A 27,382-nucleotide genomic window follows, 5' to 3' on the forward strand; every position below is an offset into this window, starting at 1 on the left:
CCTGCGTGGGGCCGTGGCCCTCCTTCCCCAGGACTGGGGTCCCCCGCTCGCTGCCCACCATGTCGGGGCTAATTAAGGAGTGACAGATCACTGCTCCTGGCCGCAGAAGGGGGGACCGGGGGAGATGGAGGCCCAGGCTGGCATTTCCAGAACTGCTCGTTTTGAAAATCTAGAAATCACACATATCCTCCTAAAAATGTGGTTGCAATACTTCATCAAGTATAACGTTTCTGAGCTTTGCAGAGTAGCTGAATTTATTTTTCTGCATTCCCAACGTGAGGTTTCACTCAAGGGCTTTGACAACAGTTGCCTCAAGTTTAGGTACCGGACCGAGCATCTGGCATTTGTGTGATGGGGAAAAAATTCCACCACCACCACCCCCCCCCGAAAGCAGGAGACGGTGCAGAGAAGGGGCTGCCGCTTTCCCAATTGCAGGGCAGAGCAGCACCCTGAAAACCAGTGTTTCAAGCAGGCTTGAAATTGCCCCAGTACACCCAGGAAACCCAGAGGAAAAGCCAGCGACAGCAATTCCCATTCTCTTGCTCCCACCTTAGCCTAGCCCATCTTCCTGGAAACATCTAAACGACCATTCCGCTCATTAATAGGCCCCATCTTTGCAAGGCAGAGATTGCTTTTTCTGTCTGCAAGATGCATTACCCTTTCAGGTAATGGAGACCGAGGGGCACGGTGGGGAGGAGATTGCTGTTATAATGGACAGGGGATGCAGCGGTCTGGCTGTAGCAATTAATAGGCTAAGTAACGAGAGAGATGCTTGCAGCAGGACGGCCGTGCTCTTTGCTGCAGCTCGGCTCCTGTGACCGTGAATGGGCCAGGAAGAAGGAGCCCAAACCTTGCACAAAAACTGTGTGAGGCTCAGATTAGGAAAAAAAAAAAAGCTGAGAGGAAGAATCATAAAAGCAAAAGGGGGATATTTAAAGAGGGAGCCTCTTAAGAGAGGGACTCGAGTCCCGCTCCGAGTAGTGTAGCAGTTCAGGGAGTAGTTGCACGTTTTTTTGCAAAATACAGGAAACAATACACATCCATACTGCTCTTTAATTATTTAAAGGTGCTTTTAATGTCTTGTTAGGCTGTAGTAACAGCTTTCCCTTGGGTGTGTCTACAAAATAATTAGGCTTGGAGAAATTTGATTAATTTTTCATGAATTTTGATGATTAGCCAAATACATTTTCAGAGATTTTTTTTTTCTTCTCTCCCTCTCCCAGTTTTTAACAACAGAAGGAAATCGTAAAGTCTTTACCAGAAAGTGTTCCAAATCTGATGATAGCTATAAGAAATTCAAGAATAGAAAGGAGCGATTGAGCAGCCTCTAAAAGAGAGGGGTCAGCAGTTCTCTCTGTTTCTACCGCTGTCCATTTCTAAAATGAACAATAGGATCTTTCTCCTCCAATTCCTAATTATGGAGAGACAAGAAGGGAACAGAGAAACGTCAATGTTTTTTTTCCTTAAAGTCTAAGACCAATACTCTTTATGGTCCCTGATGAAGTTTCTCCGTACACACGGGTAGTATAGGATCCAGTTTTGATTTTTTCTCATTCACTTCTACCACTGTCCATTTCTAAAATGAACAATAGGATCTTTCTCCTCCAATTCCTAATTATGGAGAGACAAGAAGGGAACAGAGAAACGTCAATGTTTTTTTTCCTTAAAGTCTAAGACCAATACTCTTTATGGTCCCTGATGAAGTTTCTCCGTACACACGGGTAGTATAGGATCCAGTTTTGATTTTTTCTCATTCATAGCACAAATGAGAGCCCTTTTTAGATGTCCGCTCTTTTCTCATGTCACCTCTCCCTTTGTCCAGATCTGGCTTAGGAAAGGTAAAGCCTTTCCTAAGGGAAAGTCCCTGCACTTCACTTTGATTTTATCAAGCTGGTCCAGTTTCTCATACGCACACAAAACAGCTATGACCCTCTATATACGTAAGGTTACCCCTGGAAAAAAAAAAGACCTTTTTATTTTTTTTAGTGCCAGCAGCCCATGGCAAAGAGCTTTTTACTGCAATTTAAGACAACTTTCGCTGTGAATCCATAAAGATCTACAAAATCTAGGTCACTGAGCGGAGGTAAATCTTCCGAGAAAGGTCAACCAGTATTTCACTCGAACCCCGTACTTGTTAGGAAGAGAAACAGCCTCTCGGGACAAACACCGCTGGAATTGTGTAACGGCTCCCGCACCCGCCCCGTGTCCTAACGAGAAATGACATCCAGCTCACGAGCAAGACAAAGATGTGCGCTGGATCTTGCCATGGCTTACACTGCCTTGATTTCTCTCGCTGAAGTGTAGCACGGGGAGGAAGCTGTGGATGCGGCTGAGTTAGCGCTTAACGACCTACTATTCCAGTTACTAACTCTTAGACGTCTTTCAGCTCTGGCCTATCTTTTTGCTTTACTGTTTCTCCTAGCAGAAGGTAAAAAATAGAGGGGTGGGGGGGAACCAGTGGGCTCTGTTGTAGAATTATCCTTTAAACGGCAATTCATTCATCTAGCTTCCAGTGGTATAAGAAATTATGCCCGAAACGATATGATGCTGGAAGGATAAAGAGATCACGTTGTCTTTTCAAAGTTCAGCAATAGCCACTACAAGTAGAAAAGTACTTTAAGGGGGTGATCCTGATCCACAAAGAAAATCCAGATTCTTGTGGATAAGCTAAACCCTGGCCGAAGTACGAGCTATAGCAGCAAAACAGCCCTCCCGGGCTCAGAGGATAGAGATCCTCTAAGCCAAAAGGTTACGTCCGCTTTCAGTTTGCCACCACCCGAAGCAGACCAATCTGTTACCCCCTTTTTGCTTTTTTTTTTTTTTTTTTTTAGGAAGAGAAAATATAATAAGAAAAAGATTGGCATCTATTCAGAAAGGAAAAAAAAAAACCACAAAATAATATTGGGTAGAGAGACATCACTGCAACAAAATAAAAGGAGGGGAAACATCTATGAGGTAGGAAAGCAAAACCTACAGGTGCAGAGAGCAGGTCCTGCACTTGTATCACTTGGGAAGAGTCTTCCCGAAGAAGCTGTTTGTCCTTGGGAAGGCCCGGCAGCCCCGGGGCTGTGTCCAGCAAAGGCAAAGCATGACCTCTTACAGAGCCCTTGGTGCAGGGCAAATGAGTGCTGGTGCTCCAGACCGAAAGCTTTTCTGCAGCATTCGGGGTGCGTTTTGGCTGGCTGCACTCCCTAGCACCGCTGCTCGCCCCCTTCTGAGCTTGGTCACGGGGCTGTCCCCGCTGCTGAAATATTGGCTCGAAGGGGCAGAGGGGGGGAAGGTCATGTCTGCAGCTTTTGTAAGAGGTGGGTGTCCTTCTTTGGGCAACCAGAAGTTGTGCTTATGCTTTGGACTTTGCGGGGTTGACACTGGGTAACCGAGGATTTGGGTTTCCTTGAAAGCAGATAGAGATGCTGCCCCCCCGCCCTGTTACAAGAAAAGGTTTCTCTCTGCTTCAATGCTGCTGCAGAAATTCGCAATCGAGGGCAAAGCCAGCAATAGCCTCGCATGCAGACATGCACAGCTGTGGCACAAACATCGTCCTTAACCCTTTCAATGGGCACCTGGGAACAAAAGGATTCTCCTGTACGAAAGCCCTGGCAGCCCTAAAAGAACCACGGGGAGGTGTGTGGCGTGTGGTCTCCCCACGCACAGATCTGCGTGGCCAAGGGAGGCAGCTGCTCCAGCAGCAATATTGCAGGCTCCTGGGTGTAAACATGCAGCTTAAATACTGCAGGGCAGAGCACAGCACAGGCAGGCACCAGTGAGTCGGGGAGGGCTGGTAAATGTTCCTCTGTATTTCACAGGGCAGGGATGTTGAGGCTTAAAAAGGGAGAGGGCTTTGTGCAGACCTGGGATTAAGAAACCTCTTTAATAGGGCAATATGATTCTCATTTTTGCTTGTACAGTCTGTGGCAGCTGCAGCGTTTGGTGGGTTTGGCTATCATTAGGCATCTGGGGGGCTGTTAAGCCCCGCTCAGAGATATTTTAATCTTTGCAGACCCCCCCATGGAGCCTGCCCTAGTCCCTGCTGCCTGTGGGGCTTCGTTTTACCTGCTGTCGTTTCATACGTCCAATTTAGACTCCTGACACTTCACCTTCCCATTGAAAGGGTTAATGGAGTGCATGCTTAATTGCCAGCACACCCGAGCGATGGTGGAGTGAGCCTTGCCCCATGCCTGTTACCTCCTCCGGCTGGTACGGTACCTGGGGTTGGCGTGGCTTCAGAGGGCAGCGCCAAGGATAGAGAGGGGAATACGAAGAGAGCATAGAAGAGAAGGGAAGAGAAAACAGAGGAATATATAAAACAACCAGAACACACCAACAAGAGACTTGGGACCACTTGCACACAGTCACCAGAGACTTGAGAGAGAGAGGGAATAAATGCATTAGCTACAACCTGTCACCCTCCTGTGCATCAGAGCCACTTGCACAGGGCAGAGAGAGCAGGCACGTCCCCTTGGAGATGGAGATTACCGGTTAAACACACACCAGCTCCGCGGCAGAGATGCCAGTGGTGCCGATTAAGTGTTTAAGCAGGTGCTTATATCTAATCCCAGCAAGGACCAGTTTTGACACTCTGAATTTCACCTTGGTTTCTTTTCTAGTGTAATTCTAACATCAGTGCTCGTCCTGCCTTGTGTGGGTTGGAGCCCGTGGTGCAGAACATCAGAGAGATGTATTTTATTTAAACTTCTCAGTGAATGAGTCTGGCAAGCAGAAAACAACCTCTGAATGCGTTAATGGGTTTAATTTTCTTAATCTGCTTTTTTTTTTTTAATTCCAAACTCGTCTTTCGCATAGCTTTACAGCGGATACCTTCATATCAAAGTGGGCGTTTAATGCTGCTAATGGTACTTACGTGCCTGTCATTAGCAGAACTTGCCTCTGTCACGGTGTACCTCAGGGCCTCAAACTTTGCCATATTTCTCTAAGTTCAGACTGGGATTTGACTCTCTAATTTTTCTTGCTGCTTAACGGCCAACGCTTTGTCCTTTTGCTAAGTGGCAGCAGCTCGTCCCTTCGGCAGGGGCAGCCGGGGAGCACTGGGTGCCACTGCCCCTCCGCATCCCCGACCCCGTGGACAGGGAACCTTACCTTGTCACGCTGGCGTACGCTGTACCTGCTATTTCCTGATACAAATCAGTTCAGCAATATACAACAGCCGTTGGTTATGGCTAATTTTTTTCTTTTGTTTTCTTTTAGCTGTGCTCTCCTAACAGTCGCTGTTATCAGCATACAGAAACAAACCCAGTAAAGCAAATGTGTATGAAACAACTAGAACTATTGTCTATCAGCACCGACAACTTCAATCCGATCCCCGTGCTCTAACAGTTTGTTCAGCAAAGCTCCTTTTTAAAGCAATGACATGCCCCCTCTCGTGTTTGCCAGGGTGTAACTTAGCTGATTTTTTTTTCCCCATAGCATATGCAGCCCCATCTCCCATCCTGTCACGTCAATTAGCGATGCTGGAGCCCATCTAAGAGGTGTCAGGAAGCATTTCGTTTCCACTGGGTCATCAGTAGGAATTACTTTTCCTACTCAGAGCCATTAGTTGAGGAGGGGGAGATGGAGGAAAGGAGACAAAAACCCCATTAAATCAGAGCGCTAACCAAATCATAGGTCTTTTAGCAAATGCTAAAGAAAGAAAAGAGCCAGCTTTTGTCTCCCCGAGTTCCCTCAGGGCTCCTGAACTTTCACTTATTTTGATGAATGACCCACAATGGGCATTTTATCTTATTATGAATCCGGGAGTTAGGGCTTTGCTTTGGAGGGTCAGGTCAGCTGCTGGTTATGGGGTGACAGGGACGTGGCACCGTAGCCCCTGCCTGGGGTTCACTGCCCTGGAGGATGCAGCTGCTGCCCCCCCTTCGAGCCACGTAAAAATCACCCACATCTGCCCCTTATTTAGCTTGTACAGAGACTGCAGAGGGGCAGATTAGAGCTTCACCTTTTGCAAGATGGTTCCCGAGAGCACAGGACAGTCCCCCCAGTCACCGCCATAGCGTTTCTGCTGCAGTATTCGGTCCTGGTCAGTCACCTATCTAACTCTGCAGCAGATAGTAGCTGTGCACCAGTTACTATCTTGTACTGGTTGCTCTGTGGACCACCTGATTCTCTGACCTGCAGTTTTTGGGTGATACATGTACCATCACCTCCCTAACCCCTCAGCAAAGCCAGAAGCTGTTGCTGCTGCACATACCTTCGTTCAGCAAGGCTGGCGACTCCTCCACTATGGTTTCTCCTTCTCCCACCTGGGTCCGTGCGCGCAGGAAGAAGCGATAGCGCGAGATGGGGTCTGTCCTCTGCAGGGTGAACCTTGTCTGATTGGGAGAGAAGTTCTCTACCAGGGTTCGGCCCGTTTTGGATCCGTTAACTGGGGAGGAAAGGCAGGTCGTGGTGGCTTCAGCCTTCTTTCAGAAATACGCTGTGCTGTTTACCTCGTCACCTCTCCCCTAGGACCGACTGGCAGTTGGTGTGGGGCCACGCGTGCTCAGAGCTATAGCTGCTGTTAAATACACTTCGTCTAGGGCAACTGGTGACTTACTGGCTGGGGGACATGCTAGCGGGGACACTCGGGGTTGTGTAGGTGGTCAAGGAAGGGCATAGCACAAGCGCCAAGGTCTCAAGCAGAGAAGGCTGTACTGCCCCAGGCACCGTGCTGGGCTCTGCAGAGCGTGCTGCACTCCGGACAGCATTTCTTACGTAGCCAGGAGCTTATGTTTGAGTGAGCACATCATAAACTACTCGGACTGCACTTAAAGGTCTTTCTAAATCAGAGATCAAAGTTATTTCCCTCCAGTGGTCGAGTCTGGAGAACTGCTGAGCACCCGCCACCCTCCCTGGTTAACCGCAGCTGCCCAGCACTGCTCCAGGACTCCTCTCCAACACCGGCGCGTCTCATCTTGTGAGGAAAGTCTCCAGTTCCTTACAGAGAGCTTTCTGTGCTAGGTGAGGAGGTAATTTAGCAGCAAGGAAAATATGTAATGACTTAATTATTATCACTAAGAAGATAACATGTGGAACGTACAGGCTTGATATCTAAGGTTGTATCCTGTGAGGACTCCGTTGGGATGCTCTGGCTGATCCCACTCCAGATTGATGCTTTCCAGATTTGGCTGTCGGATTCTTAAATACCTGGGGGAGCTGGGCACTTGGGAGGAGGACGGGACCAGGAAGGAGAGGGAAAGAAGAAAAAACATACGAGATAACATACCTTACAATACTGTATACATGGCAGGCTGACTGATACACTCAAGACACTCATAAATACACACACACGCAGATAACACACACACACACACACACACAAACACTCTCTGAAGGTCAGAAACCAATTGAACAAGAATCTGTGCCAGAAACCATGCGCCAGCCCAGGGATTTCAGCAGCGTGTATGCAGGGAGCAGAAACCAGAGCAGCTCTGCATGCAACCCCAGCCCCGGCAGCACCGTGCCTGTGCTGCCCTGCGCTCGCTGGGTACCGCTGCCCTCCAGCGCACAGCTCGGTGAGGCACCCGCAAAAGATGCTACAGCCGTGCAGCGGAGCTGCGACACAGTTCAGGTCCCACTTCTGTATGTTGTACGCATACTTTACTGGTCTTGTTTACAGCCCCCATCCAGCCCAACATTTACATCTCATCTATTTATCCGTCGGAATGGTGAAAAATAGTATAGCAGCTTCTCTTATTGCAAAGCATCCTTGTGTTATTAATGTGTCTAGAGATCTGTAACAGGGAGCTGGTGCACGTATACAGTGGTCTTACCCTGAGGAATGGCTGCGTTTATGACTGCTTATTCAAAGCTAGTAAAGGAAGGAAAGCATTATACATTCTTGAATTAAATTATTCTCCTGGTTTACTCATAATTGCGGTGTCTTGACTGGGGAAAGAACTTGGCGCTCTGATCTGAGGTTAGCGATTTATTTTTTTAAACAGACGTTTTGCAGAATATCATTCAATCCCCTAAACATCAACATATAGTCAATAAAATCGCTTAGTGGTATAGGAAAAGACAAATCAGCAGTTTACTTATGACGAGAGTATAATCTGCTATAATTGTTTCAATCAATGCCGCCCACGTATGCATAGAGCTACCCCAAATGCTCCGTGCCTCTAGCACAAAGGTAAGCAGCTCAAAGTGCACCTGACTGCAAAACTGCCTGACTGGACCAGAGTCCTCTCTCTTTAAACAAGCCTAATTTATGGCTGGTCGATTGAAAATCCTTAGAAGATGGTGACAGCATCCAAGAAAATGTTAAGGAAGAAAGAGACAGGACTGAGAGATGCTGTTCTTGTACAGCAGGAATAGGATGAAGAGAAAGAGGAAGAAGACCTCACGGTATTTTGTGTTAGTTGAGACAGGATTTGCTTCCAGCCTCTACTGTTTTCTCCTCTTGCATTTTTGTAACACACCGTGCCAAAAACATCTGTGCTATAGGAAGATTCATTGCCAGCCGCTGAAAGTGCAGCTCCAACAAAAAGTTATTGGCGTGTCTATAAATAGCTCCTGTGACAGCAAGAAAATTAAAATCTCAAGTTCATCCTTGACACAAGCTCTTTAAACGGAAGAATGAGGCGCTCTTGCCTTAAAAGCCTGACAGGGGTATTAGTGACATCCTTTCAGAACAAAAGTGCTTAGGTCTTAGAGATTTTACTGCCTTTTACTGAGCAAGATGAATACGTTCACTCCCATTTCACCGACCCGGAGCACAGGGAGGTGAGGTGACATTTGCAGGTCAGGCAGCAAATCAAGGGCACGGTGCTGCGCCTCTGAAGAGGCTTTGCAAACATTTCTCTTGTTCAGCCTAAGAGCTACTTGCTGATGTGTTCAAAGTACCTGAAGGGGATTTTTTTAGATTGATGAGACAGTGCCAGTAGTTAGCTCTAGGTGTAGCTGCAGAGATGTCACCTACCCCGCGGTGATGAAGGCATACAGCAGTGCCGTGTGACAGTGATGCTGCCCAGAAGATGCTGCCCAGGCTCAGCTAAAAATTGTCCCTAGCACATCTCCTCAGCAGCATCGTGGCTCTGCCGCAGAGCGGCGCAGCTCCCGGTCCGCTCTGCAGAGCTGAACCACCCAAACCTCTCCCCAGCACGCGCCCGAGGGACGGGTGCCTGCACAACACCCCCGGGAACGTACCTCCTTCTGGTGTGGGGAACTCCTTAACTTCACTGCGTGGCCCATCTCCTCTCCCGTTGGTTACAACCATCTCAAGCTTGTAGTTGCTGTAAGGAAACAGCCGGGACACTATGCCCCGGTTTCGGTCTCCAGGAAAACTCACATACTGCCGTTTTTTGGAGACCCACAGGTTCTTCAGCAAACTACTGTCTCTCCAGAAATAGGCCTTCAAGAAACATGCATGGCAAGTGAAGCTGTTCCCATTTAAGTGCAACTGTTTTTTTTTCATTAACAAAGCATAGCAAAACTTTGCCTTTCCAAAGAGCAGCTCCCAGCTGCAGAAGCCTTTTAGAGCAATGAATGAAGCTCCACATCCCCCCAGCGAGGCAGGTCAGTGGTGTTACCTGAGGAGGAGGCTGAGCATGGGGTTAAGTGCTTACCAAAGGTCACAGAGCAAAACGAGCTAAGCCCAGACTACAAAGAGCTGTTTCTGGCTCCCGAGCACTAGGCGTCAAGTGATTCTCCCTTTCTACCCGGATTAGTACCGCAGCTGTCTACAAGGAAAGGTGGGACGCGTCCAGGCACAAAGGAAAGTCTGAACTTGGAAAGTCTCCCATTTGAAGCCCCGACTGTAAATCTTATTTCATGCAGAAATAAGAATCATTCAGAAAATAGACCAGAATGACAGAGCAGAGGCAGAAGAAATGAAAGCAGTGCCCAGGGAGCTTGCTTTATGCCTAACGGATTATTGGATTTGAAATGTTATAACTGTTTGCAGGACACGTGCTTTTGGTAACGTCTTAAACTCTGATTGAAGGGGCTCTGTCCAGACTTTTGCTTGTTTTGAACAGGGTCTATCCTCTGTACAGAAACACCGGTATTTTAGCAGTAAATGAACAAACAGGATCCATGCTGTCTTTAGTTGCCAGTTAGTACGAACTGCTGGGTTTAGGCTTTGCAGGGGTTGGTGGTCATTAAAAGACGGTGTAGGTACTTTGGGGATGACACAAAAACTAGCCTGTTTGTACCTATCTGAGGTCATTCCCCCCCCAGAGCCAGCCAGCCTGTGGTTCTGGGCTGCTCTAGAGCCAGGAGACACCTCACTGAATGGGCAGGACCACCCCGAGTCCCTCTCTGGGTGCACAAGGGCAGCCCCACTTGCTTTGTCTGAGCACCCCAGATCCTGCAGCCAGGCACTGGGAAGGGCCAGCCCAGCACCGAGCCCTGGGGGAGCAAGGGGAGATGTCCCCAGCCCCAACGAGGCACCACAAAGAGCAAACCAAGGCCCTTCATTTCTGGTGCTGCTCCAGAGCAGAGCTCAGCCCCTGTGGTCTGCACCCCAGCCGTGGCAAAAGGGTCCTGATGGCCGGAGGAGAGTTTTCTGTCATCCCCATCGCAGGCAGCTCCATCACCGGGGCCGCCTCGGCTTGTGAGAAGGTTAGCTGTATTAATAGTCAGTGCCGAAGAGGTTTGGTTTTGCTCACTCTGTACTCCTTGAGCTGTCCCTGGATGGTGTCCAGGTGCACTCGGGTCCAGGTCAGAGCAATGGCAGTGCTGTTTAAAACTCTTATCCTAACATCTGTAGGCGCAGCCTTGGGATCTGAGCGTTCAGGGATAAAGCAGAGTGTACGTTAGGCACCCAGCAGTACCCTGGAGGTCAGACAGACAGACGGACGCCCCTCTGCCCCCCTCGCCCTTGCCATGGTTTTCCCATCGCAGCATTGCCGGGCTGCTGCAAACCGGGCGAGCAGCGGCCCTGCGCGCCGGCTCTGCCATCTGCTGGCACCCCGGCCGGCCCTGTCTGCCGGCAGCGTTTTCATGGGGATAATCGTCTCCTTTTCTGCCTCCTTAAATTCAATTTCTGAGGATTTCCAAACTTGGTAACATAAGACAGGAGCAACAGGCCAACTCTCAGCTTCCTGGCTGCCCTCGTTTGGGGTGAGCGGACCCTACGACCGTGCCAATACACAGAATAGCATCACTTACCTCCATCCCCCTCCCTTCCTCCCTGACACGTGCATGCTTTAAAAGCTGACTATTGTTTTTTTTAGCAGTGCTTCCACAGGAAAGAGGGAAAAAATACCCCCATAGTTCACTCAGCCAGCCGTCACGAGAACATTCGTGATCCAGTTAATAGCAGGGCTTCCTACACGCTGCTGCAAGGGATCACGTTAGCAGCAAGGAAGGGGTCTGGCTCACCCCCCTCTCCGAGTGAAGGGTAGCACAGCGTGACTCTGCTGCCGGCAAATCCGGCCCCCTCCTGCTGCAGCTGGCTGGGCACCGTTAGACCCAAGAGTTACAAAACTACTTGTTATTTCCACGTCTGTTGATCTGAATTTGGCCAGAACCCGCTGTTGATCCAGCTGGGTTTTTTACCTCCTCTTTACAAACCACCTGCTTGTATGTAGAAATCTGCAGTTATCTGTGAAGCAATTCAGACACGACAGGGCAGGGACTAGGTTTTTTGTTTGTTTTGGGGGTTTTTTTGTTAACTTGTCCCACCCCTTGGGATACGGGCAGGAACACATTTGTGTCTGGGCTGTGATACGGGAGCTTTGGTCTCCCTGGTTTACCTCCATGTAAAGCACACACGTGCAGGCTCATTCAGATCCTCCCAAAACTCAAAATTATTGCACAAGTTTTCAACTGAAACTGGAAAAAAAAACCAAAACACCCTGGTCGTGCACAGACAGGTAATGCAGAGGCGACGGTGCAGTCAGGTGCTTGTGGAGCTTTTCCAGTAACAGCCTCTCAGCTAGGTCCAGCTTTGCTTCCAGTGCTCAGCTCTTACCCTGACTCCCACCGTTTCTGCCCATTTTCCTTCCCGGTGCCCTCTCTCCTCTGGGAGAAGACGCCCAGTCGGAGGATGTGTCGTGCGTGCTATCTCAGCACCAAGATTGCAGATTTTCTTGAAATTGCTGTGCCCTGTTTGTGCCCCCTTGACTTCAGGCCTAGAGTCATGGATGGTTAGCCGGCTTATCTACCTTACTTCTTGATAATTCTAAAGTCACACAGCCAGGGACCACACTGATGCTGCAATGCAAGGAACTAATATGTATTTCTTTAAAAATAAAGCTGTTGGCAGCAAACCACATTCTCCTAACAGGATAAGGATAATCATAGTTCAGAGTCTTGGAGGCTACAGGCGCAGAAGGTGATACCAGTAGCCCAGAAAGAAGGTGAGAAGAGAGTTAAACAAGCTGGCCGCTGTTCTGCGTGACCAGGTGGAGAGTTTTAAAGAAAGATAAGCTGAGCCAATGGTGTGTTGCAAACAGGAGCCCAAGCTGGGGTTTAGCTGGGGCCTCATCAGAGAGGCACAAGAATCCAGGCCAGGATGAACCAAGGCCCTTCTGGCCATTCATAGCACCTCTCATCCGAGGTGAACTCGGTGCTCTACAGATGTCGGGGGCAAAAAATTTTATGCGGTTTATTGGAATACAGCCAGAGCTCAACTTAAATGACATCTCACTGTCTTCCACACTCAAAGTGTTACCTGGGTATTACAGAGGGCAAGGGAGAGGCTAAGTGTCTTGGGTCATGCAGGCAGCTGCAGGCAGAGCCCAGAACAGAATCTAGTGGCCAAGCCTCTTTCTTCCAATGCCTGGAACTGGATTTTTGTGCCAAATCAAGCAGTGCTACGAACATGTCCCGGGCACAGGTGCCAACCCACTGACCTTGGGTGGGATCCTGCCCTTCTGAAACACTTACGATCTCAGGCTGAGAAAATACTCACAATCTTCCCCTGAATAGCCGATGACAGTGTCAGGCTCTGGTGCTCTACCAAAGTCGTTCTCTGCCTGCACTTTGATCTCGTAGGGCACGTAGATGGGTGTGTTCCAGACGACATGCCTCGGCGTCTTCACTGTCTCATTGTACCAGCTCCCTCGGGGGTCCCTTCGCCTCCATCTCACGATGTACCTGAGGTTGGGCCCATAAGCTTGAGTTGCATTCAGAGGCTTAAATGGACCAAAACAGAAAAAGAAAGTGAGAAGGAGAAAGAGCAATGGTATTTCTCTGCCGTGGAGCTCCAAAAGGTTCTGTTCAGCAGCTGGTTCTTATTTCATGCTCCGTCAGTGAATCTCAAAGGAGGTCAATACTTTTGTCCCCAGGGAGAGACATACCTAGTCCTTGCCCTCCAGACCCAAGGCAGGACCAAGAACCATATCCTTATTTTCCAGTCCATACTCCCACTGCAATTTCTATCCTCCTTACAGATGCTGGCTTATTTGTGGATGACACCTGCTGGTCCACGAAGAAAAGCAAGAGCTGGTCTGTAAGCCCTATGTACTGCTTAAGGAATCAGACACTCTGAGCATCCTCCCTAACCTCTATCTGTGATCCAGCATCTTTTCTTTGGCTTACATAGTTACAAATTACTGGTTTTATCACAAACCTTCTTCTAGGCACTAACAACGGCCTCTCTTGTAGATGTATCTTCTGCTTTTTATTTCCTTTATGATCATTAAGGTTATGGTATTCTGTGTGGTACATCACACATGCTAGAGATGCCAAATTCTCGATATCTTAGCATCTGTGACCATAATGGTAAGACACTGGGTGGCTGTCAAGCATCAAAGAAGAACTCACCGTCCAGGTTATCTCCATGTTGTTTTTTTGGGTCCCTGCACCTTGAACTCCTGTTGGGTTAATTTCAGGACCTGAAATTCACATTGGAAAAAAAAAAAATGCAGTTTGTAATGTTGAAAAATGACCATTTGAGTGGTTAAAAAAACCTTTACCGTGCAAGCCAAAAGTACTTTCAAGACAGAAGTTAATGGCCTGATTTTTCCAGAAGTTCCCATTCGGGTTAATGGAACATGAGACTCTCAGCACTCTTGAAAACCAGGCCATTTATTTAGGAGCCTCTTTTTTTTTTTCCAAAACGTCCTAAATCTTTGAAAGACAGCCATTGTGAAGCAACCCCAGGAGCCGAGTCTGACACTTTTGAAATCTGAAACAAGAAGAGTAATGTCTAAAACCAACACTAGATGCCAGTAGATATTGCAGAATTATCTCTACGATGGTTAAATAAAGAAATGCAGCAAAACTACTAAGCGTCTTGTGAATTCCTCATATGAATTTTCCCAAGTATTCTACAACGTACAAAGCACTGGGCGCACAAACTGAAGACCTGAGTCTTGGTCGTGGACTGGCGCACACTTTACTCCTGCATCGATCGGGGCTCCTGGCCAGCTCTAGCAATGGGCAATGAATTAGCAATTTTGGAACAAAATGCCTTTTGCTTGTGGCCAGTTTACACTTGAGTCTAATTTTCCAAGAGGCTTCTGAGCTTCCTGTGGTCAGAAAGGATGAAAGACTTTCTTTATAAAGCTTCTCGGTAAGGTAAAACCAGGCTTCCCTTCAACAGATTCTGCTGGAGTGACCTTTGCATAAATCTTTCCATTTGAGTTTTGCTGCTCTGCAGAATATCAGTCATAGGCTTGAGGATGTGATGTATAAAATTACACCCCACCAGCACATGCATGGACCAGCTCATTCCCTCACCTGTGTAAATCTGTTTCTGTTACAGGAGCTGTGATCATACACCACGAGGGAAGAGCCTACGCGGAGAGTGGTGGCCAGATGCTAAAGAACAACGTCAAGTCACCACGGCAAGAGGGACCAGGTGGACAGTACTCACGTGCCCCGTTGGTCTGGTATCGTTCGGAGGGCACGCTGGGCAGGCTGCTGCCCACGTCGTTCACTGCAATCACCCGAAACTGGTAGTTGACGTAAGGAGAGAGGCTCAGGACGGCCGAGTTGACGCTCCCGGGGTACCTGGAGTGGTTATGCCACATGCCAGGTTGGAACCGGTCCTCCTCAAACTGGACAATGTAGTCTGGGGGAGAGGATAGAGAGGTGGGGTTAAGGGCTCAGCTCACAAGGAAAGTGTTCCCTCCACCGTGCAGAAGAAAGCGGGAGGGATACGGGGCAGAGGGTCCGGCAGCTGACCTGTGATGGGGCTGTTATTGTCATCTCCGGGAATCCACGTCAGCCGCACGCTCCTCTCGGCCAGGTCTGTCAGCTCCAAGTCACGGGGCCGGTCAGGTCGTTCTGTTGGCCAAGTAACGGGACAAACTAGGCTGGGATTGTCCCAGGAGCTGGAAGTCCCAGTTCCCATCACTTCTCCCAGGAGGGGAAGCCCTGGCCATCTTAGTCCTGACCCGTGGGAGGACACGTGCCCTGTGGCACGATTCACGTCCTGCAGCTCTTGGTGGACTAGTGCAATTTTTTAAATACAAATGTGCTCACGTACTAGTTGTGCCCTGCCTTGAACCCCTACCTGCTCCCTGTAAAACTGATGTTATCTGGTGGTGGAAGCACGACATAGTGGCTTAGCAGGGGGATATATGATCTGACAACAAACTACACGCAGCTGTCCAAAAAATAAACGCAAACAAATAGGACAGAAAACACACAAAGCCTCAATGAAAATACATACTTATTAGAAATGCTCTGGGCACAATTCCGGTTCCTTAATCTTGTCACAACCCACACGGTCGCACACAACCAGTTCATGCAATAACAGTAACAGTAATAACTTCTTTCCAGGTAAAGGTCAAGGGATTCAATGTGATTTTTTTTCCTCCCATCGGGGCTCGCCATTTCCAGGTACGGGGGTAAGGTGATTCTTTCACTCAAGAACTGGCGCTGTGGGATACGAAATGATGTGACACAGGATCTTTCTACCCACGGCCATCTGGATGGGTTTTCAAGGACAACATGGACAGGACTTGGAAGCATCAGCTCCCAGCTGTTTCAACCGCTACACCTAGATTTTCTGTTGGCGTTATTGGCAGGGCCAAACAAAATCAATTAACAAAATAAAATAAACCCAATGAATTAGTGATGATTACCTTTCGGTAAGTCTCTCAAACGGTTAGCAGGGACGGCTGCAAGGTAAGACATTGGTTGTTAACGGTGTTAGTTTAGTCATTAAGCTTGGGTGGCCAAAGGAGCACCTGGCAAATACAAAGTTACACACACAGTTACAGATTTCAGAAGGATCCGATCCTGCCTGGGGACCAGAGTCGGTACGTCCTTCCCTAGAGACCCCCAGGCACGCTCTGCACACCTTTCTTTGTATTTCTAGTACACAGCAAAGGGGAAACATCAGCCTGATGTAGAGTTAATTAGCTATTAGGGGAAAAGGAAGGGAAATAAATCAAGCCCAGTCAAATTATTAGGGATACAGGATTCACATTGCACTCTGACTTTTGTAGGGCATTGCGGGTCTATGCCAGCGGCACTGGCACGTTGGGGCACTCCCCTGAATGCAGCACATCAGCAAGATCTGTGGCGGCCAAGAGCAGGGATGGACAAATCTGTGTTTTGTAAGTAGATCTCACAGTGTACATAAACGGGTACGGGGAATGGGCTTAGGCTTGTCTCTCCCTGTATTGAAAAGGGGACCTGCAAGGCTAGGGGTGACTCATTCACCCCCGGGTTTCCAGTGTTGCTCAGCAGCCTGACATTCAGTTAAATTCACTTGCAAATTTAGGACTGTTCTCACAGAGCTTCAACATCCTCATTTGGATATTTTTAGCTGTATGCAATAACTACTCTTTTTTTTGGTCTCAAATGCAAGTTTTCTTCGACTCAAATTCAATGCCATTGCCTGAGTCTGAGATGAGGCAGCACGTCCTTGCCGAGTCCTGCCGCAACGGAACAATTGCTCTGCCAGCATCTCCCTGAGCATCTCTGCTTCAGAGGACAATTCTGTGATCACAGATCACCCTTTCAGTCTGACCTTGAAGTCAGTCTGTTGAATTAAAAATAAAGCACTTAGCTCTGCGTCAGTACGTCGGGAGGACAGCTTTACCTAGTACGGTGAGGTACGCTTTAGCTGAGTCCTTGTCCAGCTCCGTGCTAGCTATGCAGGTGTAATCCCCTTGGTCCTTTTCAGCCACGCCATATATTGTCAGACCATCATCTTCTTTCTTCATCCTTGAAGGGATGAAAACGATAATCACACAACTGTGCTTAAGCACATTAAGCAGCAGGATTGAGGTCTAACTGTTCTCTGATAAAATACATATAAAAGCCCAACAGAACAGGAGTACGTCTCTGGTCTGAAGATTTTATCAGCTAAGGATGTGTTGAGTTATTCTTGGAAACCTCATTTCCTAAGGAATCAGTGAATGTGCTCTGGTATATATCTGGGATAATCACACTTTCAGGGAAACAGTCTGACCTCTGACCGGCTCGTGTCCTGCGATCAGATCTCACTTCACGAGAAGGGAGTCAGCTACGGAAAGGAAATTACAACTGTACCACTCACAGCAGATAAAGATTAATTTTGAAGTAGCTTGTTATTAACCCACCCGTTTTATCAAGATGTCCTAAAATATCTGTAAATAAAACCTACAGTCAAAGTCTTGATTTACTGGTAAGTCAATTTTAATTGCCAGGCAGTGTCTGTTGGAAGCAGCTAGTAACATTAAAAGCATCAAGAACAGCAAATACGGCCTAGATGGGAACTCGACGTTTATCCCTATTATCCCTGGTGACTCCTGAAACGTTCTGTAAAAAGTCCGACAGTTCTGGGAGAGAAGACCCACAACGCTGTTAAAGACGGACCTGTTTCCAATGTACAGGGGTGCATCATCTTTCAGCCAGGTGACGGTGAGTTTCAGCGTAGGGTCGTGCTTTATACGGCAGTGGAGGCGAGGCATGGAGCCCCTCTTCACCACCTGATCTTCTGGTCCTCTCACAATCCTGGTTGGGTCTGCGCAAAGTCAGAAAGCAAGCGTTAGGCACCAAACTGCTGGGTCTTCGCTCAGGAATTCAATGAAGAGCGGTGTTACTTGGAAAGGACAAGCATGCACGTCAAGTGTTTGTCCAGCTTGCTATAGTGAACTGTCTCTGATACAAATGCTTGCAAATAAATTAATTTAACAAGCCGTTAATTCATGACCCTTTAAAAAATACCCAGTTTTCTGAGTCAGCAATCAGTTTTGCTGAACAGGGAAAGCCCCGGTGGAAACTTGATTCAGAAAATGTTTTATTGCCATCAGTTAACCCTGATATACACTTTGTATTTCTTTTTGCATTGCTTATGGCATCTCACAGCTCAGTATCCACACCAAGCCCTTCTACAGCTTCAGTGTATCCACAGCCTTGGTTTTTTCCAACATTGGAGGGAATCTCTACCATTTTCCAGATTTCAGCTCCAAATTACGTAGCGCCTGTCCTGCTGACAGGCTGCTGGAGCGCACAACCAACACTTCCTTAACCTAAATTATTATTTCTGCTGCAAGTTTCAGGAGATCCAAGAGACCATTTTGACCTAGAGCCCTTCGTGCCCCTACCTTTGACCTCCAGGCGAACCTGGGCCTCCGCTTTACCCAGGATGTTGGTAGCGACACAAGTGTAGATGCCCTGGTCCTCCTTCCGAGCCATGTTCATCTCCAAGCTCCCATTCTCATGTGCCTTGTAGTTTCCTCCGTCCAGCGTGTTCCCCTGGCCGTTCTTAAACCTCACAACACGACAAAGTGCTATTGTAAGGGAAGAAAGAGCAGGAAACCTCCCCTTCCCACCCCTCTGGACTGGCAGGGGACGTGCTGCAGCTCTTACCATCTCAGGGTGGGGATCGGCGAGCCAAAGAAGGGGCAGTCGAGTCGGGTCCTGTTGTTTTGAATCACCTTGATGAGCTGATTGCGGGGGGCCAGTATCCGTGGAGGCACGTCTGCAAACAGCAAAAATCACAGCCATTGAGAAAGAAAAGAGAGCAGTTTCCAGCCTGCTGCTCCCTTTCCAGTCTTTTCATCCACTCTTCCTTCTCTTTTGGTTCAGTCTTCCTTGTTGGCACTTTCAAGACTCAGCAGAGCTTCTCCATTCCCCTCCCATCTCTCCTTCCCTTTCTAGCCTCGCTACGTGAACCAGCTTACATCTTAGCGCCAACAGGACTTGCTCAGCCTTGCCTGGCTTTGCAGGCCCGTGGCAATGGACTTCTGCTCCAAAGCCCGGTTGCAGAGGTCGTGTACCTTTGTGCATTAGCCTCAGAGTAGCTAACAACAAAGAGGAAAGCAAATGGAGAACTCTTGCAGGGAAAACTTGAGTACAGGGTGTTCATCTTCCATAAGGACTTACCCAGGACGCTGACAAAGGCATTGGCGAGAAGGTAGCCGTGCTCGTTGGACGCGTTGCATTGGTACACGGCACTGCTGCCAATCTGGGTATCTCGAAATACAATGGTGTCTCCAGCCACCTCTCGGCTCGGGTTGGGGGGAGAAGCTTCAAAACAGAGAGCACTCTTTAAATTAAATTTTAAATTAAAATGCACAAGACACTCAGTATCACTATGCATCTTTCCATCTCAGCCCAGATAAAACCAGACGATGGTACGTGACCTCCCCAGCCTACAAAGACACGGTTCAACTGGCCTTGTCTCAGGCAAGCAGGTGGTTTATGTGCTGCAATGCCGGAGCCCACGCACACCGCTCAGTGGGGTGCCTGGCACCCCGACAGCAGCTCTGGCTCTCATGGTCAGCCACGAGATCCGTGGCTAGGTTTTTTGTAAAGGAGGTACAGATTCTTCCTTGCTCACCTTCTATAGGCTCGCCGTTCACCAGCCACTGTATCGCAGGCTTGGGGTTCCCATTGGCTCGACACACCAGTCTGCCATCCTCGCCAGGGGCCAGAATGAGGTTTTGGGGTTCGTCCAACCAGTATGGAGCAGCTTTAAAATACGCCAACGCACCAGTTATAAACGCAGCAGTGCTACCTCATCCAAAATCCCCTCCCTGCCCGCACACCGCCGAACTGAGACATGAAAACAGTGTCCTCTCGAGTGGGCTTTCTTGGGTACAGTGAGAGCGGAGAGTCCTCTTCCCCCCTCTTTGGCCACAATCCTCCTGTTTTGCACAAAACCGCAGCCATTTACATCAGCGAAGCTCTGCTGAGTTACGCCAGCTGAGATCACGTCTCACGCTGCTTTGAGGTCAGTTTGGACAAGAAGCAGCTACGGCTGGACACAGCACAGAGGCAGCCCCTGCAGAAAGGCCCCGCTCTCCCTTTCAACAAATCAGAGCATCCCCTCCCGTGCACGTCCCCTCAGCTCCTGGTTACGAAGGTAAAAAAGATGGCAAGGTAAAGATGACGTACCCTTCACTCTCACCGAGATCGTGTGGCGGATGCTGCCCATCTTGTTCGATGCCAAGCAGAAATACTCCCCGGAGTCTTCCTCAGAGACGTTGGAGATACGGAGGGCCTTGTTAAAGTTTTCCAGCTTGGTTTTGCCTGCTGGGAGCTCTCCTCCTTTCTTGTACCATACGATGTCTGGTGCTGGTCTAAGGAGAGGGGAGGAGATAAAGGCTTTTGCAAGACAAGAAAATTACTCCTAAGAAAACAGTTGATAATCCTGCACTCGGAACCACTTACACCCAGGGATAAGGACTGATCCAACTGCTGGGCCGCCCTCCTTCCTACCACAGCCCCTAAACCAGGACCCCGAGCATCACCAGCTGATCAGGAGCAGGGTCCATCTCACGCCTCGTGCTTGGGGATGCAGAGCGCTGGTCTGGCAGCGTGTGCACGCCCCGGGAGCGCTGCCAAAGTCTGACCCCGAGGCCAGGATGCTTCTGCAGGCACATGGACCACAAATGTCCTCACCCGCAGTTTATACAGTGTGGTGAGGAGCACCCAGGAGATTTGCAAATAGCTCTAAGGACAAACCAGTGGGGAATTATCCTTGGACAGCAAGTATCCAAAGACACCTGCTTCTCTGAACAGTGCTGCAAAACTCAGTTCTCCTGTTTGCGCCATGCTCTTATGCCTCAAGTAAGTTATGAGAGTATTGTTAACAGCAGTTAAAAGGAAGGGAACGATGCCTTTTCGTAGCCAGAGGTATTTCCACTGGTGATTCAGCATCTTGGTCCCAGGCCGTCCCACCGGGGACGGCTAGGGACCACCCTCTCCCCATCTCCACCGGCCGGGAAGCGGTACGTACACTCCTGAAGCAATGCACTCCAGCAAGAGGTCCACCCCTCTGAGCACCATCTGACTGCTTGAGGTCCCGTAGGGATACATGAAGCTGGGGGTTGTTTCCGTAATCCCTCGGGCTGAAATCAGCAGGAGACAAAAAACAAACAAACAAAACAAAAGTGCTTTTAAACTCTCCTTTGCCGCGGCAACGGGGAGGGCACATACAGGGCCAGAAACACACGGTGTTTTCGGGGGGAAAGCTGTCAAGTTCCCGGCCAAGCCTGGGATACTGAACTCACCCAGAAATGTACCTGGAAAGTAGAGAGGGGCTCAAGGTAATTTTTAAAGTTTAAAAAAAAAAAAAAAAAGGGTAGAGAGAGGAGGCTTGGCAGGCAGGGAGGTAAAGAAGCAGCAGAGGATGGGCAGAGGGAGCTGGGCGGCGGGGATGGTGCATCAGGAAAGTCCCCGCACCATCAGCTCCCGCCGGGGCAGCGCCTTTCCTGCCCACCCCTGCCTCTAGCACAAAGAAATGGGCTGAAATCAGACGAGACTTGGAAATACTGATGGTCAGAACATGTAATGAAGGACAAAAGGAACAAATGGGCACAGGAAGGGTTTACTCGGACAACTGAGCCGCTTTGCCACAGAGATCTCCGAAATACGGAGGATCGCGGCGCTGTCTGGGGCTCTAGCAGCACCAAGGAGGTTTCCCACCCTTACTAGGAGCTGCGGGGCCTGGGAGGACAGTGCCTTTTAGAAAGGAACAATTTAGTGGCCAAAATGACAAATTTCAGGACTGGACAGGAAAGTTTAACTGGAGAAACCAGGGGAAGACACAAGACAACTCTCTACAGATACACAGAGTGAAGGTCTCTTTGTAGGGGAAAAAATTAATTATTAATGGAATAAATTCCATTAAAAAGTGGAATTATTAAACTAGATCTAGATCAGTGAGGACAAACCAGGATGAGATGGGCTTGAAAGCAGCAGTAGCAGAGACGGAGGTTATGAGATTAGGACAGGGAGCAGAATGGCCAGGGTTGGCACAGGGTCACTACAAATACCGAAGCGATCCGTGGGGAGAGCCCATCCCGGTGCAGGAGCAGGATCTTGGGGTGCAGACCAAGCCCCCTCCTGCCGCCCCGAAAGCTTCGTTCGTTCAGCGAGCAGGAGGCAGCCAGGCGTGCCCAGCGCCACGAGGCTTTTGGGGATGCCCACGTCTATTTGGGAAGCCTCCACCTGAGCTCTGGTAGGGGAAAAGAGCTGGGAAGAAGGAGGGGAGAGAGGGCGGGGGCTGTTCATAGAGTTCCCGTCAGCCTGCCTTAGGGAAAGCCTGGGACCCAGGCTCACGAGGGGGAAAAAAACCCAACCCCAGGAGTTAAACCGTGCCTTTGGAACGACTCCACATCTGCCGGAGCGTGGCCACACACATGCATCCCACCGCTCCCGCGCACCCACAGGTTACCGGTCCGTATCTGCTCCTCGGCGGGTTAGTCAATTATTTGATTAATGGATTACCAGGGCAGGCAAATCTTGACCTTATCCTGAAGGGCCGGTTCTCTGGGCAGGCACACGCTGCTGTTTGCTTGCCTGCTTCTGGAGGGGATCTCGTTCCCGGTTAAAACCAGCCAGCCCATGCCGGGGCTCTGCGGGGGGATGACAGAGCCAGCGGCTGGGTTTAAAACCGGTATTTATCAGCAGCTCCTATAGACTCGTGAACTTCTCTCTTCTCATGTGATGAGGAGAGTGGGATATTATTTTATAAGCCAATATTGGCTTTTATTAGCCAGCAGTCTGCAGCCTGTTTGAACAGGCTGTACGTTTCACTCCCGCAATGAACCCATTTGCTCAGGAGCCCGGGGCATAACTAGAAGAGATAAGCAGCAGTGCAAGCCAAATTTTACGAGCCATATATTAATGATGAAAATTAAAAATAAGGGAGATAAATTAGTATCCTATCCACTTGTTTAATAAACCTAACAACAACACTGCATAGCTGATAAGCTTTTTGCCTTAGTACAGCACTACTAATAAGCATTTTGCTATTTATAATGGGAGCGGCCAGAAATTCTCTCAGGCAGAGGTACCGTTCCAGCTCTGAACTTGCAGCAGCTACAGCTGGAAGCTGTCAGACAAATAGCAATATCTCACTCATCTGTTTGGATGGAACAGAACTGGAAAAATAAATCCCATGGCTATTTATTTCTACTCAGAAATAGACTCTGCTTCCACTATATTGCTGCTGTTGTCCCCGCCTCTGTGAGATTGGACCAGTTCAGCTGTGAACAGGATATCCCAGAAACAGCCACTTCTCACCCCGGAGCAGCCAAGTGCCCCCTCCCCGCAGTCCTGACCTGACGGCATTTAAAAATTGTACATCAACTTGCAGTCCTACTTGGAGGCGATAATAGGAATATGCACATCCAGACAAATCCCGTCTGTTCACCTCCTGCACAGCTAGCCAGCTTTAAAACATCCCACAGGTTTGCCAAAATAAAAAAAAAAAAGAATAAAAAAGAACAAATCAGATAATAATAAAAAAAAGAATAAAAAAGAACAAATCAGACTTTCATTTCAATTTTTTAAAAAAGGTGAAAAACTTCTGCTAATAAAATATTCAATTAATCCTTTTAGATCATTTTCCCTTCGTGACTGCAGACAGTTTGCCTAGGCAATTGAGCTTTGCAGCAGGGAAATCACTGCACCTGCTACGAGCCGTGGGGAGAAGGGTTGCATCTCCCGCGATTAGCCTGGCCCTCGAGTGCAGTCTGAGACAAGTGTCCCACAAACCGCTTGTGCCCCACGTCCACTCCAGCAGGTCCCACGTCCCCGGGATGAGCTGGGGCACATCCATCGCAGGCTGGCAGGGGAGGGAACATGCAGCCTCCCGCTGCTTTGCCGCACGCCCCCAGCCCGTCCCCGTGTAGCCCTTCCCATCGAGATTCCCTGCAAGCTCTGCAGAGCCCTTTGCCAGCTCAGCTCCCTCTGGACCTGAGCCCGTACCGTAGGGACCAGCACCCCGAGGTACAGGGTCCAAGAGCCCCAAGTCTCCCGAACACCTAAAATACTTGGGAGGCTGATGTCCCTCTTCCCCACTCCCCTGCCCCTAAGGCTCCTTGCTTTGCTGCAGCTGGTTCCAGTGGCCAGTATGGCCAGACAGATCATTCCAGGGAGAAACACGGGGTTAGCCAAAAGAAAAAAGGGCTGAGGGTAAGAATTTTTTCACCAGTTCATCAACTATTAAGAAATTGCTGGTTTGGAACTCAGATTTGCACAGGGGCGTGAGTGGGTGTTTTGAATCCACTAGACCCATAAAATGTTCCGGGAGACATTAAGTGCAAATAATCCATATAATGCAAATAGCAGGCAGTTTATCCTATGCACCTATGTCTAGAAATCTGGAGAAATCTATGAGACTGTGCAGATAAGATCTCATTTTCCTAACCAAGTGACTATTAAGCGTCCCTTTTCCTTGAACAAAGACATACAGTGGGAGATCAAGAAGCCCACCACCACCACAGTGACTTTCCCTCCTGATCCGGCGAGGGCTGCAAACACAGAAATGGTGCCCAGCCAGCGTGAAGGCATTCTCTTTGAAATGCAAACATCGTATACGCTGCTGAGGTGCAAGATATATTTACAAGAGAGCTCGCCACTGGATTTCTCTTTGGTCCCTGGCCCTGCGTGCCTGCGAGGGAGGCATCTCCTCCTGCTTGCCTCTAGTTGAGGCCTGATGCAGTTTATGCAGTTCCCATTGAAGCTAATTTTGCTGGCAATCCCCTGTTAGAGCCATTTCTACAAATATTTTCAGACTACCCCCGGCCCATTTGCTACCACCAGCACTTCCTCCGAGGCTGGTTTTTCTGCTGAGCCTTCCACAGCTCTCCAGCACCCTCAGAAACCTCCCACTCCTGGCTGCCGGTGAGGTGCCAACACCCTGGTTCCCTCGGCGGGGAAGGGCTGCCCGGGCTGCCCGCGGGCACGAGAGGGCTCTTGCTGGGGACACCAAACTCGGTGCCCTCGCCTGGCACATCCTCCTCTTCTCACACTCCAACTCTCTCTGCTCTTAGCTGGCAAAAGCACTCCTTGTCCTCAGAAGTCCCCGTGGAAGAAGAAAACGTGCCCTGGGTTGTGCAAGGCACAAAGCAAGCTGTGGCTCTGGGTGGGAAGCTGAGCAGGGTTTTGCTGTAGGGTGCGGCCGGGGACCAGCACGGGGCACCGCTGGGGCTGTCCCCACCCTGCTGCCGGCACAACTCCGGCCCCCGTAAGCAGCAAGAGGGGCAGAAAGCAAATCCTGCCCACGACGGCGCCCGGCCCTGGGGCAATCAGACTCTGTGGTGGTCCTTGGCGAGGCATTCGCATCCCTGGTAGTGCCTGCGCTCTCAGCATCGCCCACAAACAGCCCCCTCTCCCCCGCTCCCCTACAAACCCCTGCTGCTGCCTAACTCTGCCCACATTATCCCGTCACATCCGTGACACTTCCAATATATTCTCAGGGCAGTGGTTGTGCCCCGGGGAGCCGTGCGGTTTTGTGTCTGAAGCATAATTTATGAGTTTGGGACAGGCTTCTCCCAGTGAATGCGGGCTCCGGAGGTAATCTCCCTGCCCAGACAAAGGGCAAGAGCCTTGTGAAAGCATCCAACACATGTACAACCTCACCACAAAGAAGCAAAGCACCCAGCTTTTGAGAAAACCAAATACTCCTTTTTTTTTCCTTCCCCCTCTTCTTTTTTCTCCCAGTCACTGCCTGTGTTTAGCCACAAATACAATAGATGCTCTTTCTGAAGACAGAGAGAAGAGGGATGGTGGGTCTTATCTTTAAATCATGAGCCTTTGCTGAGGACAAGCCAAGTCTTCGGCGAGGAAGCAAGCTGGGCTCGCTCAGCCACACAGACTTTTTCACATGGGCCAGATCCTATTAATCCAAATGCCTCTCAAGCTGAGCTCCGCATATCCAGTTAATTAGCTTAAAACTCAATAATTTCAATTTGTGGAAGCTTTGAGGGGATTTTGTCGCTGTTTGGCTCTTTCATCACACCCAGTTTTGCAAAGTTGAGGCTACAACCCACGAACGGGGACACGGGCACACACAGGGGTGCGTGGGCACAGACGAAGGGCAGACGATGCTGCGAACGCAGCCGCTCGCTGCCCGGTTAGCGCGGGAGATAAGTCAGGTTAGGCAGAGGGGGGTTAAATCGTGAAGGTCTCCAGAAGCCAGCGTTGACTCACCACTGTACATGTCAGTGTGATTTCGTAAAGACGTTTCGTTATGGGGTTTCTCTGCAATAAACAAAAGACCGTGAGCATATCGAGTGCCACAAAGCGGGCGGGGGGACAGGCGGTGCGGGGGGACGGGGGACAGAAAACAAAATAACTTCCCGAAACACAAGAGCAACGCGGACAGGCAACAGCAGGGATACAAAAGCACTCTGAGCACAGCTGCCTTCCAGGAGAAACAACATAACACAGCAATAAAGGAGAGGAAAAGAGGACTGTTTTCTTCCTACGAGATGGGAAGACAAATAAATGTATGAAAATTGTATCACAAACATTTCCTTGAAGTGTTTTTTCTCTTCGGTATGAAGACAGTTGTATCTTTGAAAAAAAATTCAGTTCAATTTGGAGAAGAAAAATGCTTTTTCTCTCAGTTTCTACAACTGTCTTGATACAGTTAAGAATAACTATGAGGGAAACATATCCTGGCTACTTTTTCCCAACATAAAGCATAGGTTGGACACAGCTAGGCAGCAGCGTAATGATGCGGAAAGGCATGGCAAAGGTGAACAAATAAAAATAATAATAATAATAATTAGGCCCTAAAAGCATAATCTGCTGTAAAATCCCTTTTGATTACAAGGTAATTAAAGTAGATTGTGTCACATGCAAAATACCAGCTCTTCAATAAGACGCTGCTCTCATTTCTTGACAACCACCGCCAGCCGTCACCTATGCTTGCAGAAGAAAGCTAACTGCCGCCCGTGCTCTGCGAGGAGGCGGGGGATGCACCGTCCTGGCCCGTGGCTGCTGGAGGATCTGCCCTCCTCAGCTCACACCGTTACCCAAAAAACTGTTTTGGCGTGTGAGAACGCCCTGGTTCCTACCAGGATGTGGCACAGCCGTGTTACGGTATCACCTGCCCAACAGGAGATGCGAGAGGCTATGTTGGCTACCATGTAGTTGTTGCCCTGAGCCTTAAGTCATCAGCCACACACCGTGTGTCTGTGCACGGGGGTTAAGAGAGCCCAGCAGACACCCAAGAGCTACCTGAACCTGGGTACACCAGAGAAACGCTCTGCAGGGAAAAGCACGGGTGTATCGCTCCCCCAGGCCTTTGCATTTG

At 49.2% G+C, this 27,382-nt stretch overlaps 1 protein-coding gene across 7 annotated transcripts in view; it reads right to left on the reverse strand.

Moving 5' to 3' along the window:
- NFASC (neurofascin) overlaps nt 1-27,382 on the reverse strand; it is a 55,070-nt gene that overhangs the window by 20,191 nt on the left and 7,497 nt on the right. For 3 of the 7 annotated variants that reach the window (XM_009272792.2, XM_009272790.2, XM_009272787.2), the window contains exons 7-22: nt 21,068-21,179; nt 20,224-20,408; nt 19,667-19,798; nt 19,210-19,353; nt 18,694-18,805; nt 18,429-18,595; nt 17,698-17,845; nt 16,940-17,064; nt 15,975-16,010; nt 15,070-15,171; nt 14,759-14,956; nt 13,705-13,775; nt 12,851-13,073; nt 7,031-7,153; nt 6,203-6,376; nt 4,207-4,221 (exon numbers count right to left, since the gene is read on the reverse strand). In XM_009272792.2, coding sequence (XP_009271067.1) covers nt 4,207-4,221; nt 6,203-6,376; nt 7,031-7,153; nt 12,851-13,073; nt 13,705-13,775; nt 14,759-14,956; nt 15,070-15,171; nt 15,975-16,010; nt 16,940-17,064; nt 17,698-17,845; nt 18,429-18,595; nt 18,694-18,805; nt 19,210-19,353; nt 19,667-19,798; nt 20,224-20,408; nt 21,068-21,179 — 2,067 coding nt within the window. Of the gene's footprint in view, nt 1-4,206; nt 4,222-6,202; nt 6,377-7,030; nt 7,154-9,138; nt 9,344-10,601; nt 10,718-12,850; nt 13,074-13,704; nt 13,776-14,758; nt 14,957-15,069; nt 15,172-15,974; nt 16,011-16,939; nt 17,065-17,697; nt 17,846-18,428; nt 18,596-18,693; nt 18,806-19,209; nt 19,354-19,666; nt 19,799-20,223; nt 20,409-21,067; nt 21,180-26,271; nt 26,323-27,382 lie in introns of all 7 variants that reach the window. The other 4 variants (XM_009272786.2, XM_009272789.2, XM_009272788.2 and 1 more) reach the window with 4 other exon arrangements.

The sequence above is a fragment of the Aptenodytes forsteri genome, unplaced genomic scaffold (assembly GCF_000699145.1).
Source record: "Aptenodytes forsteri isolate BGI_AS27 unplaced genomic scaffold, ASM69914v1 Scaffold142, whole genome shotgun sequence".
Classification (NCBI taxonomy): Eukaryota; Metazoa; Chordata; class Aves; order Sphenisciformes; family Spheniscidae; genus Aptenodytes; species Aptenodytes forsteri.